General features: G+C 39.3%; 1 protein-coding gene across 1 annotated transcript in view; it reads left to right on the top strand.

The window, feature by feature from the left end:
* Window positions 1-24357, top strand: part of grb10b (growth factor receptor-bound protein 10b) — a 69599-nt gene that overhangs the window by 1388 nt on the left and 43854 nt on the right. Inside the window, exons 2-3 of the mRNA XM_016232751.1 lie at window positions 9322-9418; window positions 16433-16640. Coding sequence (XP_016088237.1) covers window positions 9322-9418; window positions 16433-16640 — 305 coding nt within the window. The remainder of the gene's footprint in view (window positions 1-9321; window positions 9419-16432; window positions 16641-24357) is intronic.

Here is a 24357-nt window from a genome sequence, read left to right on the forward strand (position 1 = left end):
GCTGCCCTTATAATTACTAGAACCTCCTCCATCGAGCATATCACTCCAGTTCTCTACCATCTTCACTGGCTTCCTGTTAAATATCGAGTAGAGTATAAGATTCTACTTCTCACTTTTAAAGCTCTTCATAATCTTGCACCACAATATCTCTCTGATTTGCTTCATATTTACATCCCGAAGCGTACTCTCAGATCTTCTTCATCTGTTTCCCTTGTTGTACCTTCTATTTGTTTAGCCACTATGGGGTCTAGCTTTCTCTGATCAATTTTAAATAATTTTATGTTAATAGTTGTTGTTTGTTGTATTGTTGTCTTGATTTTATGATTATCACTCAATTGTACAGTGTCCTTGAGTGCTCTGAAAGGCTCCTTTAAATAAAATGTATTATTATTATTATTATTAATGATATCTGCTACATTTATGTTGGTTCTGTTCTGTTTTACAGATCTCCCTGCTCTTATCCATGCTAGGCTGCATGAAAGGGCAGGGAGTTTTTTGCCCAGAACAGAACCATACAGCCTTTGATGATAGTGATCCTGACAGAATTCCATTTATTTTTGCCTTGCATTTGCAGACTTTTTTATCCTTGTCTCAGACATGGACCAGTCAGTACTTAATATAAAAAGAGGCATGACTTTGACTGCCCCATTTGTAAAGTAATATCCACCACAATCAACAATTTTGTGTCTAAAAAGTTGTTTTATTAGTGCAATTGTTCAGTCAGTGTCAGTGAAGATCATCCTTATGATGAAATTTGAGACATGATGTGTGAAGTAAACAGGAAAATTAATGTGAATATCACTAATTTGACTAATTCATAATTTGTCATTTGTTCATTTTATTATATTTATAGTCATATTCTAATAAATGTAGAATACATAAATATTGCAAAAATATTTAAAATGTAATTCACACCTGCATAATTATTACCACAACTGAAGTGTTTTGAGAAATTTGTTCATGATGGGTCAGTTGGGAAAATAAAACAAAAATGACACAATTTGCCTATGTGTCTGGACTGTCCCCGTGACCCAGTTTCTCCCGTGTTCTGATTGTGCAAATATGATTCAGGTGCGTCTCGTCTGTGACCCCTCGTTGAGTTCCTGGTACTTAAGCCCTGTGTTTTTCTGTGTCCTGTGTCCAGTGTTATACATCAATCCCCGTGCTACATGTGTGTTCCTTCCTGTGAGTCTTTGTGGTTCAATAAAGACTGTTTTTCGTAAATTCTCCCACGTCTCCGCATCTCCTCGCTTCAACACAGTAGTCAGAGTGTGACAGAACACTGGACCCTATAACAGTAAGCGGCGCCCCTTCCCCCCATTTTTGTTTCCGTTTTTAAAAGTGTTTTTTTCATGATTATGCAAACCCCCTGCGAGATTCGCTAGCCTGTAAGGACCTTCCTTTTGTGGAGTTCATATTCTAATAAATGTAGAATACATAAATATTGCAAAAATATTTAAAATGTAATTCACACCTGCATAATTATTACCACAACTGAAGTGTTTTGAGAAATTTGTTCATGATGGGTCAGTTGGGAAAATAAAACAAAAATGACACAATTTGCCTATGTGTCTGGACTGTCCCCGTGACCCAGTTTCTCCCGTGTTCTGATTGTGCAAATATGATTCAGGTGCGTCTCGTCTGTTACCCCTCGTTGAGTTCCTGGTACTTAAGCCCTGTGTTTTTCTGTGTCCTGTGTCCAGTGTTATACATCAATCCCCGTGCTACATGTGTGTTCCTTCCTGTGAGTCTTTGTGGTTCAATAAAGACTGTTTTTTGTAAATTCTCCCACGTCTCCGCATCTCCTCGCTTCAACACAGTAGTCAGAGTGTGACAGAACACTGGACCCTATAACAGTAAGCGGCGCCCCTTCCCCCCATTTTTGTTTCCGTTTTTAAAAGTGTTTTTTTCATGATTATGCAAAACCCCTGCGAGATTTGCTAGCCTGTAAGGACCTTCCTTTTGTGGAGTATGCCAGGGAATTCTGTGGGCTCGCCGTCTTGACGCATTGAATGACGCCACACTGAATTCTTTGTTCTGGATCGGGGCCAACTACCATCGCCCAGTCGACCTCCCAGACACCACAGGACTATGCTGGAAGGAAGGGATCCTCCGGTGTCTGGAGAGCATTCAGCCCCGATCCAGAACCGCTCCGCAGTCAAGCCCGCCAGCCGCTGCACTCTCAAGTCCACAGTCCACTTCATCGCCGGCCAATTCACTCCCAAGCCCTCAGCTGACAGCAGCTGTCTCCCTAACCTCAAACCAAAGGAGGAATATAAGGAGGAAAAGACTGTCGGCTCCAGCCCCTGAGTCCGCTCCAGTGTCGGCTTCAGCCCCTGAGCCCGCTCCAGTGTCGCCAGTCGACCTCCCAGACACCACAGGACTATGCTGGAAGGAAGGGACCCTCCGGTGTCTGGAGAGCATTCGGCCCCGATCCAGAACCGCTCCGCAGTCAAGCCCGCCAGCCGCTGCACTCTCAAGCCCACAGTCCACTTCATCGCCGGCCAATTCACTCCCAAGCCCTTAGCTGACAGCAGCTGTCTCCCTAACCTCAAACCAAAGGAGGAATATAAGGAGGAAAAGACTGTCGGCTCCAGCCCCTGAGTCCGCTCCAGTGTCGGCTTCAGCCCCTGAGCCCGCTCCAGTGTCGCCTCCAGCCCTTGAGCCCACTCCAGTGTCGGCTCCTGCCCCTGAGCCCGCTCCAGTGTCAGCTCCAGTCCCTGAGCCCACTCCAGTGTTGGCTCCAGTCCCTGAGTCTGCTCTAGTGTGGGCTCCTGTTCCCCCGAATGCGCCTTCCGGGAGGGGGAGGTAATGTCACGCCCATGGACTGTCCTTGTGTTCCTGTGTTGTGTTTAGTTCCCCATGTGCTCCCCATGACCCAGTTTCTCCCATGTTGTGATTGTGCAAATATGATTCAGGTGTGTCTTGTCTGTTACCCCTTGTTGAGTTCCTGGTACTTAAGCCCTGTGTTTTCCTGTGTCCTGCGTCCAGTTTTATACGTCAATCCCGTGCTATGGGTGTGTTCCTTACTGTGAGTCTTTGTGGTTCAATAAAGACTGTTCTTCGTAAATTCTCCCACGTCTCCACGTCTCCTCGCTCCAACACAGTAGGCAAAGTGTGACACTATGATGCCTGTATGTCCATACGTGGACATCGTTAAATAATCTAGAGTTTGGAAAGAGTATTTTAAGAGAGTTTAGGAAAGCCCATTTGGTCTCAAGTACCCATAGCTGAAGAAACTTATATCCTAAAGAGGATCCGACAGACTACACCTCTAAGCATTTTCAATGCATTTTAGAGGAGGAGGAGGAGGAATGGTAGAGGCTTTTAGATAGTGGTAAATAAAATGAATCTGACCGCAGCATCTGTCTGTGCCTGTGTAAGTCTGTTAAGTAAGTGGGATTCTGGGCCGGGCTCCATGTTTGGTTAATGCAGGGGGACTGGAGGCCTGCCACAGCACTTCGAGGAGAGCTCCCTAACTACTGTTTTAAAGGAACTGCTGAACTGGCTTTTATTGAGCTGTGCCTCTCGCCTTTGTGCTCTCAATTAAGATGATGAGCTAATGTTTGAATTACTCTGAAAGTGTAAGCCCCTACTTTCAGATCTTCATTAAGTGTGGACTTGAATTTAATAAAAATGTATAGCTAAGCAGCGTTACGCTAATTTACTTACTTTTCCTGCGCGTCCATAATTAAAGAGGCCTTGATATAATAACCTAATAAAGCACGTAGGCTGGTAAATTTAATTGATATGTAGAATACCAAGCAAACAGTAAATTGTGAGGCAATTCATCTTTTTAATTTCAAGTGAGAACTCAAGTTTGGCGTATGTTTGTGTTTCCTTAGCTTAGTTTAAGAGGATGTTTTTTGGTCGGAGGAACATTACGTTTGCCAGTTGAAGATGAACTGCTCCAGAAATGTGGGTTTGTCATTAGCTTACCAGCCATATTGGCTTTTTTCTCATACTGCTTTAGCCATTAAAATGCCTGTTGTTGGAGCGCATTGGTATTTTCAGAGCTGTACATTTTGCGCCTCGAGTTTTATAGCTGTTTTCAGAGTGAATCAAGACAACATATGGTTCCTTGTTCCTGAAAGTCAATTTTCCTTTTCTTGGTATTTAAAAGAACTTGAGGATTCTGTATCAAGGTTCTGTATCTGTATCAAATTTTATGTTGTTTACATCCAGACACTTCCAGACGCATTCTCTGAATTATAGTTGAAGTTCTTTGAGGATCTAGTGTGTCTGGCTCATCCCATATGTGATATATGAAATATATTGCCTTATATCAAGACTGATATTGTCATATATGTTACATGTAAGTCCATATGTAATTTTCACATTCAGTACGTACATTCTCCGAATAGATGAAGATGCCATTTTATAACATATATAAAATCCCCATAGTAAAATTTGTATGTTAACATTTTAGTTTAGGGACCAACTCTCAGAATTAACTTAGCATGCATATTACTAGCATTTTGGCTATTTATTAGCACTTATAAAGCACATATCAATGCCTTATTCTGCATTTTAGATCCCTTAATCCTACCCCATACATAAACTTAACAACTACCTTACTAACTATTAATAAGCAGCAAATTAGAGGTTTATTGAGCCAAATGCTGTAGTTAATAGAGAGAATTGGTCTTTATTCACCAGAGAATCATTAAAAAATAATATTGCACAGTTTCCACCAAAAGAAAAAAAGCATCTATTTTCATCATTGATAATAAGGAAACCCTTTTCTAAGCATTAAATCAGTGAGATTCCTTAAGGATCATGTGACATGAATGAAGCTATGCAATTCCATAAATTACATTTAAAATGTATTAAAATAGAAAACTATTTAAATTGAAGTAATATTGTACAATATTAGTGTTTTTTATTATTAAATAGATGCAGGCTAAATGGGCATAAGAGATTTGCTTCACAAACATTAAAATAAAATAGAAAAATAAAATAAATAGTTGATAAAATAAAAATAAACATGCCTGTTCCTTTTCAATATTTATTCAATATTTATGCCACAATCTATACACCTAACAGACCAATTTACAGTTGCTGTGAGTAAAAGGAAAAGTACTTTATGAATGTGGCTCTGTTTTCACAATGTAATCCGTCCTGCCAGAGGAATTCACAGTAGCCTGACCATCTGAGGATAAGCAGGACTGCAATGTCACCTTTTGTACCTTAAGCATTATATTAGTACAGCTGATCTCAAGGATAACCAAGTCAGCACACAAAATGCTTGACGTAGCCATGTTTATTGACTACATTTTGTTAGGAACCCTGTGAGTTAGAGTATACACACAACACAAGTAGGATAAATCAAGTCTGGTTTGTATAGTAGGAGATTTATGAACCTTGATAAACACCTCATGGATATATATTGCATCCACCTGTCAGCAGAAACTTGATCTATGTACAACAGCACGTGGAGAGTTATGACTTTACATCACATGCGTGTTTGAGGATAAATTAACCACAGCACCATTGAATAGTTCCCTTAAAACACTCTTTGCGAGATGTGTGTAAATGTGGGTTTCTTTCTTTTTCCTTTTTTGTTGTTGTCTAAATATAGCTTTGATATCAAAAGGTGATATTTATCTAGTACTGCATGTATGTATTTATTTTATTTCATTCATTCATTCATTCATTCATTCATTCAATTCATTCCTTCCTTCCTTCTTCACACATCATTTATATTTTAAATAAAAATGTTCTTCACTGAAACAGAATTCTTCCTGATAACCAAGTACCCAAACTTTATTTTCGGCAAATTGTTGCTTGTGGTGGACAGTTATAATTGCAAAAACTGATATGCGGTACTTTTTTTCATTTAATATGTAAATTATTTATATTTAGATATTTTAGTAGATATCATACAAATCGCAACGACATCAACAACAACAACAACAACAATAATAATAATGTATGATGGATGTTCTTATTTTAAATTGCAAGTCTGGGACCAGAATCAACCAATGAAATGTATAAATAAATGGTATTTTTAAATGTAATAAAACTAAATTATGAAAGAATATTATTAATTTGTGTAAAAATCTTTCTTTTTCCTTTTTTGCTGTTGTCTAAATATAGCTTTGATATCAAAAGGTGATATTTATCTAGTACTGCATGTATGTATTTATTTTATTTCATTCATTCATTCATTCATTCATTCAATTCATTCCTTCCTTCCTTCTTCACACATCATTTATATTTTAAATAAAAATGTTCTTCACTGAAACAGAATTCTTCTTGATAACCAAGTACCCAAACTTTATTTTTGGCAAATTGTTGCTTGTGGTGGACAGTTATAATTGCAAAAACTGATATGCGGTACTTTTTTTCATTTAATATGTAAATTATTTATATTTAGATATTTTAGTAGATATCATACAAATCGCAACGACATCAACAACAACAACAACAACAATAATAATAATGTATGATGGATGTTCTTATTTTAAATTGCAAGTCTGGGACCAGAATCACCCAATGAAATGTATTTTTAAATGTAATAAAACTAAATTATGAAAGAATATTATTAATTTGTGTAAAAACTGATACTCAATAATAATAATAATGTATGATGGATGTTCTTATTTTAAATTGCAAGTCTGGGACCAGAATCAACCAATGAAATGTATAAATAAATGGTATTTTTAAATGTAATAAAACTAAATTATGAAAGAATATTATTAATTTGTGTAAAAACTGATACTTTTCATTATATATATATATATATATATATATATATACACACACACACACACACACACATATATATATATATATATATATATATATATGTTAATAATAATAATAATAATAATAATAATAAAGTGTTCATATTTTAAACTGGAGGTCTGGGTCTGGGACATGAATCAAACAATAAAATGTATAAATAAATTATGAAAGAATTTGTAAGAGCATTATTTGACCTTCATATGTTTTTTTAAATAAAAAGCAACCCCTATCCATATAATTTACTTTTATAAAATGGTCCTTGTTATAAAATTTGTATAACATCTAACATTACTCAGATTTTCGTTTCTTGTTTAAACTGATCAACTTTCCCAAGATCTCTGAAAAAGTTCTGTAAAGTCAGCAAAGAGGCAACACAGACCTATAGATTATGGTCCCAAACAAACTTAAAGCATGATATTAGAGGTCTTAGCTCTGACTGGGCCTTCTGCTGAGTTCAGTCAGACAGAACCACTGTGGCTTCCCTCAGTACAAGTATGGGTAGAACTTAGAACAGATCAGTCACACTCGGCTAGCTAGAACCCCCACACATGCTCACATACACTTGAGTCTTTGTGCCCTTAAGAAAATTTCAGACTTTTAATGCTAATGTCCAGACGCATTGCTTTAGGATTAACATTCAGACTGCAGGAGACCACAAGAAGAGACTAGAAGTCCTTTCTGGTTCAAAACTTCATCTGACCATATAATAGGCCTACACAGCAACATATGTATACACAGAATTGGCACAGAACAGACTAGATAGGCTGTTGGCTCCTCACACTTTGGAAAAAAAAGTTTTAAACTCATCCTACATTGCCCTATGGATGCCTCAAATCGTATAGTTTGTTGAGAAGAGGTGTGGAAATTAATAATTGATAGTGATTGTTGTTATAATACAAAATTTATATTTGTCAAACATAACATTTATATTACATTTATACAACTGTATTGTAAATACATGTATGCCACCATTGAGCAGCTTTAAACAGTCTGTGTAAACACATATAGGCTACATTAATGGCATAATATATAGCTTTTGTTCTATTTGTGTGGTGTAAAGATGTTTTGTTGATGAAATTTTATTTGTAATAGTCTAGTTTTCTGATTGAAGTATTTGGTAAATCTAAGGCATTTGGCATAAAAGGCAATACAGACACATTTAATAATTATAGCAATGATCTTTGCAAAGGTATTTAAAAAAAAGCCCCTGGAAATCAATCACAATGGGCAAATATTGTCCCTTTATGGAAAAGTTAATTTCTGACCATGTATCAGATGATTTCCTTCAGGCAGGAGTCATACAGGGTCCCAAAGTATGTGAATGTTGTTTCATCATGAAAAATGCTCACAATTAATGATATCTAGATATCCGAAAATGTCAACACACCAGTTCCTTTTGCATTTGGTATCATTCAACAAAGTGATGAGCAGCACGGCTGCATGTGTGCGGCATCTTCACATTTACATAACAAACAAAACAAAACAATTTTGCTCTGGTTCTGGAACATTGTACGTAACGTTCAGAAGCCATAAAACTACTGATGCTCTGCAGCCACATCACAGCCAGATTCTGGGTTTCGCGGTCTCGCTCTGAGAATCATCTCCAAATACAAGAGTGCCACAGGACATTCTGTTCCCAGCTCGTGCTGTGAAAGCTCCAATCAGCGCTGAAAGAGATATCCCACAATCCTTGATCCTACTGCGCTCAAACCCAGCTTTTTGTTTTTGTATGGCATCCAAGAGTTCAAAGTGTTCCCCTCTGGTGAGACAGCAGAGAGGCTCTGTTTTGGAAAGGAATGAGTTTTTGAATCGAGTTGCCACCTGTAGTTTACACACGGAGAACGTGGCTCCCAGCTGCCAGTCGCTTTAGATCTTGTTCCGTGAATACAATGGCACAGTTTCAGCTGATCACATGGCAGGGCCACGTCTGTACAGTGCTGTTTTTCTCATAGCCTGTAAACACGGCCGTGACCCTCCCCGGATACAGCAGGGGGGCTTCTGAGGACAAGGAGAGGGCCTCCTCTCTTCTCTTTCATCACAGATTGTGCAATTGCTTTCATTCCCGAAAATGGATGGGATAATTTTTTATACATGTGACCATGCATTGTACCTTAACACGCATCAGACATGGTCTTGTTTTCTAGTAAAATGGTTATTAATTTATTTAAAATTGTATTATATAATGTAACTTGTTTTTAGAGACTATATTTATTTTTTGTTCTTTTTTTAAACATAAATTTACTCTGTAAATAAATAAATTAATAAATATGCTTAAAACAAGATGAGAAGATAAGAACATTCTATGTAATTTAAGATATGTATGTATATAACTGCTAAATGTACCTTTTTAGATATTTTACTGGGGAAAAAAATACTGATTTACAGTATGATGAAATTCCTAGACAACATTTTGGAGGGATCGCCTATTTTCCAGGCTTGTTCTGTCAGACTTAAACTGAGATATTCCTTCATGGATAATAAAAAGTGTGTGTCTTTGTGTGTTAGAGAGACTGGTGTGACTAATGTCAAAAAATGCTTTTAGCATGACCGCTTTATTGGCTTCTGTCTCAGCAGGATAATGTAGACCGAGCTGCCAATCACAGACAGGCAGATATGATTGGACCAGGTTTTCAGCAGTCAACCAATCGGAATTCACCCAGCCATCACGGTCAGTGAACTAATAATTTGCATGCACACTTCATAAATGTCTTAAAATAAGATACCCTGGCTCCAGTGTTTGTAATGACAGTATTTTTGTTTGGTCTTAATATCCAAAACAGAGGTAAAGCGCTTTTTAATAGATGTGCAACAGAATTGCTTCTAGTTTAATAACTCACACAATTAACAAGTGAGTATGTGTGTACATACTTGATTATAGGCGGGGGGTCGTCTGTCTCACACACGTGGACTTGGGTGGGGGCTGTCTGTCGTAGATGCCTTTTATAGTTGGAGACTTGCTCATTAAGTTCAAACTGGGATCTATATTCAGGCCTCTTCCGCTGTAAACACTCCAGCAGTTCAAAGGCTTGATTTGTAAAGACACAGGGTGCCACTCATTAAGCCTCCAACCTAATTGTGCCATACAAAAATACAGAGGCATGAGATTTGGAGCATGAGATTTAAGCACAATATCGCCGCAGCATGGGAGGTAGAGCCTGAAGTTTTTTTTTCTTTCTGAAAATCTGATGTTGTCATTGAAGTAAATGGAGCAGAAATTTTTCATTTAGGACTTCTCAGAGTGTGCCGAAAAAATCCTCACAGCTGTGACTACACTAAACTATTGGCTCTGATCATTTAAAGGCCCTTAGTACTTCATCATTCACTGAGTGGTGTTTGTCGACGTATATATATATATATACACACATACAGTGGGTACGGAAAGTATTCAGACCCCCTTACATTTTTCACTCTTTGTTATATTGCAGCCATTTGCTAAAATCATTTAAGTTAATTTTTTTCCTCATTAATGTACACACAGCACCCCATATTGACAGAAAAACACAGAATTGTTGACATTTTTGCAGATTTATTAAAAAAGAAAAACTGAAATATCACATGGTCCTAAGTATTCAGACCCTTTGCTCAGTATTTAGTAGAAGCACCCTTTTGATCTAATACAGCCATGAGTCTTTTTGGGAAAGATGCAACAAGTTTTTCACACCTGGATTTGGGGATCCTCTGCCATTCCTCCTTGCAGATCCTCTCCAGTTCTGTCAGGTTAGATGGTAAACATTGGTGGACAGCCATTTTTAGGTCTCTCCAGAGATGCTCAATTGGGTTTAAATGAGAAAGTCACACGATGAACCAAAGCCCATCACAAGCAGCTTTTAAATACTAACATATATAGAAGGTGCTCAGTGTCATTCACACAAACACTAAACACCATCATGGTAACACATGTGAAACTGAAATAATGCAATAAAAATGTATTTAACAACATTAGGTGTAACACACAACCCTAATATACAAAATGTAGGTTTTTTGTAAGAATGCATGATTTGTATGTATATGTGATTTTGTGTTCTGCAGAAGAAAGACTAGCAGGCATGCAGTTTTTAGTATGAGCTTTTTTTTCCGTTTAATTGATATATTTATCTAGAGATATTTTCTAGTTCTGGCCTTTAAACTGAAAGGCTGGATCGGACCACTGCAGCGTTATTCAAGGCTTTCCTTTGTTGAGGTCAGTGCGTCTCCTACACCGCATGGTTCTGATGGACCCTTGGGCAGCAATATCCAGGGCATTGCATTCTTTAGAAGAAAGAGAGGTTTTAGTGTGGTGGGCGGATGGGGCTTATAAGATTATGGAAGGTGAGGTATATGAAACTCTGATTAGATTGATGTTTCCCAAGAGCAGGCCCTGATCCCCATTATTGTTTTTCCAGATTTCCCCTCTCTCTGCTCACACTCTGCTCTCAGACTGCCAGGGGCATTTTTACCCATCATTCTCTCTTTGACTACTTTTACATGCACACCAAAAAACTGCTTATTGCAAGAAAGCCGTTTAGGACACGAAAGCTGCATATAGAAATGAAATGTACGTCATTTACTTACCCTGTCGTTTCAAACCTTTATAGCTTCCTTTCTTGTGTGGAATGAGAAAGAAGATATTTTTAAGAATGTTGGTAACTGAAGAGTTTTGGTTACCATTGACTTCTGTTAAATGCACAAAAACACATTCATGTTCCACAGATAAAAAGGAAGACGAGCAATTTTGTAATGGGGGTGAGTAAATGTTGACAGAATATAGTTTTTTCGGGTGAACTGTCCCTTTAACTCACATATACAGTGAATGCAAAACCATCAGTAAACCGTTTAGTTTACTCTGTACCTTTACTTTAGCTATCCCAAGTAAAAGCACACTCTAAAGTTGTGGCCATTTCAATTCATATGGCAGAATTCCACAGACAAAATATAGTGAAACATTAGGAATTTTGCAGGAAGGACAAGTGAGACGAAAAGTTTCCTTTCATGGCTTTTACATCGGCTTCAAATTTGTTGAGCTGTTAGCAGTTTTGTTGTGGACTATAACTTTAATGGTCACACTTTATTTTAAGGACCAATTCTCACTATTGACTAACTATCAACTACAATTTTGATACTTTTTGACACTTTTAATTATGTTCTTTTTATCTTTTTTTGGAATGTGACAGATCCCATCCCCATTTACTTTATGGTACTGTATATGTTAGAGGATCAGGATCACCCTGCATCTCCATTATCTTTCAAAAACAAAAGCCAGGTTCATATTTCTGATCCTTCTCCTACTCCTCTATATGAATCCCCCACCCTATTTATCTTCCTCCTTCATTCCTGTCCACCCCTCCTGTATGGTGCTTATATGAAGGCACTGTATTGTTTGGCCAACTTGGGAATTCTTTAGAGTGCTGACTATATCTGTGAAAAGACTACCTCCACTGCCTCCTTTCACATGTATACATCCATGTGTATTTTTTGAGGCACATATCTCCCCCCACGGGTCTTCTACGGGACGCTCCTGCCCAAGTGACTCCTCCTTTCTGCTTTTATTACGCCGTCTCTTTGTTCACTCACAATTTGCATGTTAATTGTCACCAGCTGGATGGTCTAATAGACTCAGTTGTGAACATGGTGCTATAAAAAATATGTTTTAAAACTTTTGCATTTGTCTTTAACAGTCTTTGGCATAACTGAACCAATTTAACCACTTTGTTTTTCCTCAAAAAAAAAAAGCCTCAAAAATAGATTAGCTTAATGTATTTTGTATTTTGTCACTATACCACTGAACCAAATACACTGTGGTAAATTAGCTCATGCACACCATTGCTAAAGTGAACCCATATGGAAATCACTGACATATCAGGGTGTGTTTCAAGCATCACCCTTTACTAATTGCTGGAAATCTTTTAATTAGACAAATATCAAAGGCCCTGTAAATACCTGTCCCAGATGATCCAATCATAAGTGAGGAAAACTTTTGTCTTTAACAGTCTTTGGCATAACTGAACCAATTTAACCACTCTGTTTTTCCTCAAAAAAAAAAGCCTCAAAAATAGATTAGCTTAATGTATTTTGTATTTTGTCACTATACCACTGAACCAAATACACTGTGGTAAATTAGCTCATGCACACCATTGCTAAAGTGAACCCATATGGAAATCACTGACATATCAGGGTGTGTTTCAAGCATCACCCTTTACTAATTGCTGGAAATCTTTTAATTAGACAAATATCAAAGGCCCTGTAAATACCTGTCCCAGATGATCCAATCATAAGTGAGCAGTCAAGACATATTGACATTGGTATTAACGTGTTAAAATGTGTACTGCTTTTAAGGCATAGCCAGCTATGTTTAAAAGGGTTAGTTGACCCAAAAATGACAATTTTGTCAGAATTTATGCAAATGTCATTCTAAACCCATAAGACTTTCATCTTTGGAATACAAATAAATATATATAGAGCACATCAAATAACAGCAGCTCAAACCTGCTTGATTGATGCCCAAGAACCAATGAGGTTTGTTATTATGCAAACACTGTTGAGCTTCTGTTTATTATATTTGATGTACTCTCTGTGTGTATGTTGATCAGTGTCTCTTCAGAAGATTTGTATAAAACCACTTTTGTAATTACTTTTACAATGTTTTTATCACCTTTTTGCAGCGTGAATATCAGATGAAAATCAGATGAAAGCAATTTTTTCATGTCTAAATTAATAAATAAATGGACTTTAGTCCCGTTCTTTAAATTAATTAATTCATTCATTTATTTATGTAAAAATGCTTTTTTTTCTTAATGTAGCTCCATCTACTGCCGTCTTTCTTTACACTAACACTGAATGTATTCCATCCAGTGTTTTAGTTTGATAATAATAATCTTTCTTTGTCATTTTATCCAAGAATGTGGGTCTAATTAGATTGCTTGGTGTGAGAACCTTTTTCATTAATAAGCCGAAAGAACACAGGTTAAGGTGTTTACATGCCTTAATGGGTAAGCATCAAATTGTGTCGGTTTGTTTCTGCTTATCTATCTTATGACCATTATTTTTTACTCTCTGTAGAGTGGATTATTATCAATCAACAAACAGGATGTTTATCACTCACAGCTTCAGAAGATGTTTTTACATCAACGAAAGGTGGTGTACAGATGTTACAGTGTTAAAGAAGATGTGCTGTTCTGATCTAGATGAGTTTTACTGTAGATTTGAAACTCCCAGTCTAACACCCCACACCCGCTCAGAACATCTCTCCACACAACCATCAGCACCTCCTGCAACCCCCCTCTCCCCTACTCCTACGTTTCAGATCAGTGAGGATGATGTGCGCCAGGTCTTCAGAAACGGATCCTGTTTGTGGACTTTAGCTCCGCTTTCGACACCATCATCCCAACACTCCTCCAGACCAAACTAACCCAGCTGTCTGTCCCTAGCTCTATCTGTCAATGGATCACCAGCTTTCTGACAGATAGGCAACAGCTAGTGAGAATCGCACCACCAGCACTGGCGCCCATCAGGGCTGCGTCCTCTCCCCACTGCTCTTCTCCCTCTACACCATCGACTGCACCTCTAACGACCCCTCTATCAAGCTCTTGAAGTTTGCAGATGGCACTACAGTCATCTGTCTCATCAAGGACGGAGATGAGTCTGCTTACAGACAGGAGGTTAAAGAGCTGGCTGTCTGGTGCAGTCTTAAGCTTGTAACACTATAACATAACATAGCTTGTAACACTATAACATACTTGGCAATAAAGCTCTTTCTGATTCTGATTCTGATTCTAAAGCTCCAGTCTCCATTCAGTGGAATTCCATGGAATTAAAGTCCCCATGAAATCAAAATTAAAGTTTTTTGGGTGTTAATATCAATATGTTAGTCTTAAGTTTATCTATAAGGCAGTGTGCTCCAAAACAGTGACAAAATTAGCATTTAGAAGATATAAGCATTCAAAGCTTTCAGTTCGTCAATTCCGCCAAAACGGCTCAACATTTTTTTTGATGTCACATCGTACTTCAGCTTCTCATCAAATTTTCTGTCCAATCAAATGCTCTCTAGAATCCGAAGCTCCCGCCCACTACACTATAAAATAGCTACAAATAAAATGAAGCCACGGCTGAAATCAGTCACAGAATTAGTATTTTCTGTACAGTGAATGGCACTTAGTGCACTATATAGGGGACAGGGAACGATTCAAACAGTGTAAATATGCTTTCCATTTAGGAAAAAAAGAAGTCTGGTTTCGCGCTGTGTCACGCTAACCACCGCACCGCACACACACTCTGCTCCGGTCCAGAGACACGATAGGACGGAGCGGATCACATGCGCGAGTTGGCGCAGACCACAAAATGTATCGGAGCTATTTGAATTCTACAAAGAATGCTATATTTTATAGCAATATGGATGAGATTGTGGCTGGCATACCCTGTCAAATGCGGCTTTACGGAGCTCAACGGCTCTGAACGGCTCTAGCCCAAGCTGTGATATAAACGAACACTATTGGCTATTTTAAAAAGGGGTGGGGCTGCTTGATATGTCCCGCCCTGTCTTCCTGTTTCAGTTAAAATGACGTCAACACATAGAGTAATGCTGTGCGTTTCTAAGCATTTCAGGGGACCTTTAAGTGACATGAACGTATGCGAACTTGCTCTTTAAATTACTGAGTTTATGAGTTTAGATTTAGAAGTACAGTTAGAATTAACGTTAGTGCACAGATTTAAATGGAATTATTCAGCACTAAAACAGAACTGCATCATGTTTGATGTTTCACAGAAATGTGGTTCAGAGTGCCGTTTTCTCATGCTGTTAAGCCATGTTCAATTAAAATAACCTGCCAATCACAACTCTCTCTGGAGGAATAGACCAGTTTGTCGAGTTTCAAAAGATAGTTGGGGTTCAAACAGGGGACAGTGAGCACATCCCAAACACACAATATGAAAACAAAATTGTAGCTATATTTAACAATACTAATGTTATATTTGTGTATTTTATTTTATTTTTATATAATTTATAATTCATACCCAAGACCTTTGTCCCGTTTACCCCATGGCGTGGCTTCACTCTCAACCTCCCCACTGTGCTAAAGCCTGAGTGTGTGAATATATCTCAGCTCTCCAGGATCTCTAAGTAGAGAAGGGGCTTACCTGTCTCTATTAATACATCAGCTGATCATCTGATTATCTGATGGGTTTTCAGAAAAAGGTCTTTCAGAGGGCAAAGGTACACATAGGGTGCCAAGTAAAGCACAGAAAAAAATAAATAAATAAAATAAAAATAGGTGCATATATTAGTTCAGATACGATTAATAAAGTTAATGCCTAAGAGTATGAGACTGCACTACAATATGTGAGTGTATTAAATTGCCCTCTAGTGGTGTAATCATATAATGCATCACTGAAAGTTAATAAATTGGGCATGATAGTTCCAGTCAAAGATGCCTTTTGCTTAATACTATCTTACAAACATGATACAATACCAAGTATAGTAAAATGGCTGTGGTCCATATCAATGCTCAGTGCCTGTGGACAAACAATATTTACTGTAGATCGCACAGATGGCACATTCTAAATTTGCTTGATACAACATCCTTCTAGTCAACATTTTTTGTCTGATAAAACGAAACTAATTAATTAACAGACTTGATATTTAGTATATATTATATCTGATAGTATTTAGTATGTATGATGGTTTTTTTCTTCCTGTTTCTCTCCCTGCCAGAAGATGACGTGGATCTGGAAGCTCTGGTGAATGACATGAACTCATCCTTTGAGAGTCTGTACACTTCTTGCTGTGTGCAGACAGAATCCACTCCACTGCTGCACAACGGCCAGCCGCACCGCTCCACCACCTATCAAACACAGGCTCAGCCCACCTCCCCACACCAGAGACTGCGCCGGTCCCAGCCCATGCACATCCTCGCTGTCAGGTGAAAATCCTGCACATATATACCCACACACACACACACGCACACACACTGTGGCCCCAAAAAGTATTTGGACTCTAAAGCCACATGCAATGAAAATTTTGTGAAAATTATTAAAGGGGTCATGAACTGAGAAACCAAAATTCCCTTGATCTTTTGACATATAAGAAGTTAAAGTACTATAAAAACAACAGCTTGTGGAATGTTCTAGTCTGCGATGTAATAGTGTGGACCTCCACAGAGGAAGATCACCATCACCTGCATCTACATCACTGCCTTTTTAGCCCCACCCACCCGTTCTCGCATGTAGTGTTTACATGGGAGCCGAACACGCAGGTCAACTCAGAAACGTCTCGGGTTACGCATGTAACTAGGGTTGGGAATCGAAAATTGATTCCGATTCCAGAATCGGATACTTAAGGTCAGGAATCGGATACTTGTTGTCAAATTTAAATTTCGATTCCACCTATCGAGTCCTATGCATTATTTTTCCTCATCTGTGAGGACCGGTGTAGTGCCGAAATTTGCACCCTGCCATATTATGCACCCCCTAGTATTGGTAGGTTTAGGGTTAGATGTGGGGGAGGGGTTAGGATTAGGGGTGGGGTTGGGATTAGGCAATCAGGTAACGACTTCAACGACGGGGTGCAGAATCTGGCAGGGGTGCAGAATTCGGCACAACACCGGACCTAGCGATCTGCCAGGACCTTGCTCGCTAATCTAAGCGCTCCAAAGTTTGGTTACATTTGCGATCAGAAGCCAAAAAATCGAAGTATAATATCTGTGATAGCTAAACATGTTGCAAGAGACGTGTCACCACCAACATGACAAAGCACTTTAATTTAATAGATTGTTAAAGATCACGAATGCGATTCAAACACCAACGTGATTCTATTCCTAAATTACAATGATTCGTCTGTTTCATTCCTCCACCTTTGATGTGTGCGATCAATGTTGTGATCACTTGTTGGTTCGTCCGTGCAGAGTACGATCACACCAGTGTGATTTGAACATTTAAATCAGCGTTCGCGCTGCCATTGACCTAAAGAGAGCAGCTGTCTGTCATGAATGAAACAGCTTCACAGTCTTTTCAACCACACAGTATCATTATTTCTGTTACAAACATTCAAATCACAGAAGTACTGGGATAAAAGTTTATAGTTCAGATATAAACTGTGTGTACGATGTGTATGGTAGCGATTAAAATAGAGTAAATCACCTTTTGAAAGTAATTTGACACTTGAAGATGAAGATTTATCGATTACACTGTTACGCCAGTAGGTGGCGAAAAGGGGCTGTTAAAATGTATCTGTCTTTGAATCATACAAGAGATTCGTTCAAGAGCGCTGATTCATCCAGTAATGAAACAAGTACATCTTGAGTGAGTCATTCAGTCATTCATTCATAAATTACATGTTTAGTTGTCTAATGTTTTTTTTTTCTTCAGAACTGCATGATTCTGGATAAATTGAGTTTTTTTTTTATTTTTTACCCCCAATGGAAGTAGTGGTTTTCTCTCCTTCCATTGGGGGTAAAAAAAAAAAAAAATACTCAATTTATCCAGAATCATGCAGTTCTGTTTTGCACACAAACAGCTCTTAACCCTTTATAGGGCACTCATTGAAATACTTGGAAATTCTAAGTTTCAACCCTGCAGTGTTATTGGAGGCTATTACAAAGCTTTTGAACTTTTGTGACTTAAAAAAATTTTTTTTTAATGTTGCAAATCAAGGTCAATGAAGTTACCATATATGGTTCCTTGCCAGTCTAAGGCCCCCCCCCCCCCCCAAAAAAAAGTGTATATATTTAAAATATAAGACACATATATAAAACAAAAATAAACACATACAATATACATAAACTTCATATAATATTTATTTAGGAATTGTTTTTCTTTTATTTAGGAAAATTTCTTCTTTTTCATGTGTCAAAGTCACATTTAGGCAACTATTTCTTTGACAAACTAGGTTAATTTGTTTTTTCAAAAAGTGCATATATACAAAAATATAAGGCATACATAAAATAATAAAAAGTATTTATTAAAACATTTATAAACTTAATAGTATATTTATTTAGGAAATGTTTTCATTTTTTAGGAACTTTTTTTTTTTTCACGTATCACAATTTGAGTCCAGTCACTTAGGCAACTGCTTCATGGTACACAATAAAGCAGTTGCGTTTATCATTGAGGCAAGGAGGACCTTCCAGACCCTGTAGACCATGTTTGACCTTAGTATTTTCCGCTTCCTGCTGCAGTACTTGCAGGTCTAGCTGTTGGTGTAGACAGCTGCAAAAGAAAAGTGAGTTTTTGAGTCAATATCAAGCCCACTTTTAATTATTTGTGAAAAAAATAACTAACAGTAAAGTGCAAATCTGAAAACAAAGAATATTGACATATAAAATGTAAATATATAATAAGAAGTGAAAAATAGTACTATAAGTACTGGTGATACCACTTATTTTAGCAATAATAAGTCTCACAGTAAAAAAAAAAACACCAATATATGCCATTTAAGTACAATAAAACTATTATAAGGTCATAAAACTGACCAAAATTACTCATATTTCCCTATTTATGGCTTGATAAATGGCTTAAGTTTTTCACTGGATCACTGTATAATGTTATATCAACCTGTGAAAACATTCAATGCACTATTACATACTATTGTCCTACGTTATAATGCATTATTTGTAAAAAAAAAAAATGACCTAAACATGGCTCACTAGACGCATCGGGCATATGTCTAAAAATTATCACTCTGTCGCTTGCGCTAGTTTTACCTGAACGGGACGTATGATCAAATATGATCACACCATCTTTCATGTCCAATGTTCACTAATTTCTAGAAATCCTACGCAAACAACAGCTATCTCAATGTTTAACACACCTATTCAACCATATAATGTGTGAACTTCATTAACTTACCATTGTCTTTTTTATGCTATTTCCGTATTTGTGGGAGTAGGTAGGAGTGTAAATCCGTACTTTACAAGACCCGGAAGGACGCTGAAGTTTGAAATGCCCCGGGAGACTCCTGATTGGTCAGATGCCATGGTGTCACTATCTGTGACGTAGACTGATATCTGTTGATTGGCTGGGACAAATCCATGTGCTTAAACGAGCTCATGGAGAGGCATGTAAACGCTATTGTGAATGGTCGATTAAGTTACCAAATATGGTTCTTCACCCGATAGAGTTTTTATGTAGCCTGTTGATTTTTGTTCATGGTATTCAGCTCCAATAAATGGTTTGCAAAAAAGAGACACAGGGTAAATGTTTGATATCATTATTTAATCACATTGGAATCGAAAAGAATCGGAATCGATAAGAGGAATTGGAATCGGAATTGATAAAATCCAAACGATACCCAACCCTACATGTAACCATAGTTCCCTGAGAGGGAACGAGACGCTGCGCCCCCTAGGGGGCACATTGGGGAATGCAGCTTGCAAGCTGAAGCACTGTCTGAAGCAGTGTCTGAAGCATGTGTGAAACAACGCCAATCTATTGGTCCACCTGGCCCATGACGTCATATGCGGGGTGTCCGGCAGTATAAAAGGGCACCTGCTGAATACGTCATCCACTTAGCTGTCTGAAGGAGATGTAAACAGGCAGGCCGAAGGCATGGCAAGGGGGCACAGCCTCTAGTTCCCTCTCTGGGAACCATGGTTACATGCGTAACCAGAGACGTTCCCCTTTTAGGGAACTCAACGCTGCGCCCACTAGGGGGCACATTGGTGAACAAAATCTAACGAAGCCGTGCTGAGGCGCATGCCTGTCCGTCTGGTGGGAGAGCACCAAGGAAGCTACAAACATACACCAAGCCTTTCCTCAGAAAGGGGCCATGCCACTGACGCCAAAGACCACTCACTCAACTTGGCAGAAATGGGGGAACCCGATTGATCAAAGGGAACATCCCATCCAAGTAGGAACACAGCTATCCTCAGATAAGCAATATTACCTCAGTGAGCAATATTAGCCTGGATACACAAGACCACTGAAGAGGCTGAATAGAAAGCCTCTAGAGGAACTCAAAAACCGCTACTTAAATCCCGGAGGAGAAATAGCTGCTGAGCTAGAAAATAGCTATCCTCAGATAGCTATATACTGAGGGTCTTATGAAGGCTTGTAGACCAGAAAAACAATATACAGCTAACCTAGATAGCCAGGCGAGACCTTCCTGCAAAACTGCCCAGACCACAGAAAGTGGGATAATACTTACAACCCTAGCAGGGGAGAAGCATTGTCTAGGCAAGGGCTTAGGAGACCGCTACTTAAAAACCCTAAGAAGGGGAGCAATCACAGAGCTAGCACATAGAAATCCTCAGATAGCTATGTATTCAGGAAGGGGCTACCAGAAGCAGGACTGACCGAACTACCCAGACCACAGAGAGTGGGCTATCTAATTAAACCCATAGAGGAGACAGCACTGTCTAGGTAAGGGCTCAAGAGACCACTACGTAAACTCTAAGCAGGGGCCGAGATAGATGACAGCTATCCTCAGATAGCTATCTTTTCTCCAGGAAAGGGGACCACTGCACTTGCCACTAGCAGCCAACCCCAAGGGGTGGGGGGGTTATGGGTGGCGACAGCACTGCTACCAAACAGCTATCCTCAGATAGCTATGGTCTGGAAAGAGTTAATTGCCGGTAAAAACACAGCCACAGGCTGTATTTTATATAAACCAGTCCAGCCACAACAGGGCTGGAATATAACCATCCTCAGATTGCTATAACACACGGGTCCCCAAACCGGGTCAGTCCCATAGGCTAGCGAACCATTGTGTTATTGACTGAAAACTCACAAGAGGGAGACTCAGACCATCAGTAAATGATTCACACAGAGTGAACACATAAAACACCATTAGTCCAGAATCAGAGCCTGATGTAAGCAGCGGCCAGCAACACATGGTCTTGGGGGGGAGGGGATTGGGAGAAAGATGATCAGGAAGCGCCATCCTCAGGACACGGAAGATGGCCGCGCCTCTTATCTAGCACGTTCCTGAGATACTTTTTCCCTTTGTTAGCGGTAGGCTTCCCTTGCTGACTCCTAGAGGGAGGAGGGGCGCGGTTAGTGATTCTAGCCTTTTGATCTTGTCTATGAGCCTCCGCTCTAGACCGATCATCCCCCTTAAAAAAGGATTTGGAGCATTGAGGAATGAATTTCCTGAAAGCAGCTGATTGTGCTTTTGCCTCCCTGAACTTCTCCACAACCACCTCGACGGAAGTGCCAAAGAGCCCAGTCGGCGAAAGTGGAGCGTCGAGGAGAAAGTCGTTCTCTTTCTTCCCGATGGCTGCAAGGTTGATCCACAGATGTCTCTCTGTAGCCACCATCGCCGCCATTGAATGCCCAATGGCAGCAGCAGTTTGCTTGGTGGTGCGGAGAGCTAAATCTGTGATGTGGCGCAGCTCTTCGACCGCCTCAGGTGACAAACCTCTGCCCTTATCCAAATCCTTCAGCAAGTCAGCCTGATAGGCCTGCAACACTGCCATGGTGTTCAAAGCACCACCAGTCTGACCTGCTGCCACATACACCCTGCCATTCAGGCGCGCGAGGTGGTCTGAAGCGCTACTGACCTCGCGTATCCACGCTCGGCCACACCCTCAACATTAGCATAGTCAGCATGTTGAAAGGGATGCAGCCGAAAGGAATACGATTTCCCCCAGGATTTAGATATCTCCAAGTGGAGATCTGGGAGAAACGGAAGACTCCCGGGGGCGGGACGATCAAGACCGGCCAAAAAGCGCTCATCTAGTCGGCCGCGAGCCGGTTTAGGCTTCTCACGCATCCAAACCAGATCGATCTGCTTAGTGGGCGCGATCCATCACATCCAGCATATCCCCGTATGCGCGGCTGGGAGTGGTCGATGATGACTCAGTGCTTGCACTTTCATCATCATCACCAACCACATCAACCTCTTCATCTTCGTCATTATGACTAGAAGAGCCCAGCAGCGTGCTATCAGGATCAGATGACTCCAATGAAAGAGTGTCTGGATCCCGTAGCCTGCTAGAGGTTGCGGCAGAAGTTTTGGAAAGATCCATGCATTTCTCTAACTTTTCCGCAAGCTCAACCTGCAATCCCCATGAGCTGATTCAGAGCCCTCAAGCACTGAACTCGCATGCTCCTCCCCCAGGCACATAACGCACAAGTCATGCATGTCCTCAGGTGTCAAATACCTAGGACACGGAGGCACGCACTTCTTGAAACACTCACCCGGATTGCTAGACATAGTCACACACTGCTCGCAACAGATGGCTCCTGAAGACAGCAAAGTGGATGACATATTCAGCAGGTGCCCTTTTATACTTTCGGGCACCCCGCCTATGATGTCATGGGCCAGGTGGACCAATAGATTGACGTTGTTTCACACGTGCTTCAGACACCGGTCATGCAGGCTGCATTCCCCAATTTGCCCCCTAGGGGGTGCAGTGTGGAGTTCCCTAGAAGAGGAACCAAACAATAAAGATGCTCCGAATACAAGACGCTGTGCAGTGCAAAAAAAATTAAAAAACCCGGGACAGATATTTGCCTATTCTAAAATAATGATGTTTTTGTGTGTAAAAAATCTTGATAACATTATAAGGGGACCTCAGAGAACAATACAAAATAAAAAACAGAGGCAGTTCATGACCCCTTTAAAAAAATGCTGGCAGTGGCTGTCAACTTTAAAAAAAAAAAAAAAAAACACTGGCAAGGGAAGAATTAAGAAGTCAATTGGTCTGCAGTTATAAAACAATCGATATAGAGTTCAAAATGTAATTAAACATTAATTGTTAAACATTAAGGGAACATGTTCCTAGTGACTTAATTCATACACTAAAAATCACCTTGGGATCAGTTGCTCAGAATTCACTGTGAAAACTGATCAGAAATGTGGGTAACACTTTACTTGAAGGGGTGTGCATAAGACTGACATGACACCTTCATAATCATGACATGACACATGTCATGAATATGAAGGAGGTTTTATGCATGTTTATGACAACTGTCATTAAGTGTCATTCGCTCAGTTATGTCATTTTTAATGCAAATATGACATTATTTGACCTAACCCTACCCCTACCCTTACCCCTAACCATAGCCCATAACAAAGACATCTCAAACAATGTCATCTTTGCATTAAAAATGACATAACTGAGTGAATGACACTTAATGACAGTTGTCATAAACATGCATAAAAAAACCTTCATATTCATGATATGTGTCATGTCATAATTATGTAGGTGTCATGTCATGATTATGAAGGTGTCATGTCAGTCTTATGCACACCCCTTCAAGTAAAGTGTAACCGAAATGTGAACTTAGTTAGTAAAGGTGTTAGTTTGCAGATGATACTTGCTTTGACTGAGTTATTTTACTGCAAAATTTTGACATTTTTAAATGTAGCGTGCAGTATATGTCCAAATATTTTTGGAAGTCACTTTATATACACAGCACATTTTGCTCAAAGAAATAACGAAAGCAGTGCAAATTACATTACAACTTCAACATTTTTTCCAGAACAACACTTCAGCTTGGCTTTCTTTGTCTCCATCAAGAGTGGCGCTCCTGTTATTCCATTGCTCTGTTGTACTGAAACCTCTGAGAATAAATGGTTTCCATTTGGTGAGCATGTTTTTCCCTCTCAGCTGTGGATCAGAGCAGGAAGTTGAGCATAACGAGCTCGTGAACGAGGGTTCACTCAAGCAAAGGTTCATTCAGAGGTTACCGTTCAGA

The sequence above is a fragment of the Sinocyclocheilus grahami genome, unplaced genomic scaffold, assembly GCF_001515645.1.
Source record: "Sinocyclocheilus grahami isolate Dianchi unplaced genomic scaffold, SAMN03320097.WGS_v1.1 scaffold418.1, whole genome shotgun sequence".
NCBI classification, from domain to species: Eukaryota; Metazoa; Chordata; class Actinopteri; order Cypriniformes; family Cyprinidae; genus Sinocyclocheilus; species Sinocyclocheilus grahami.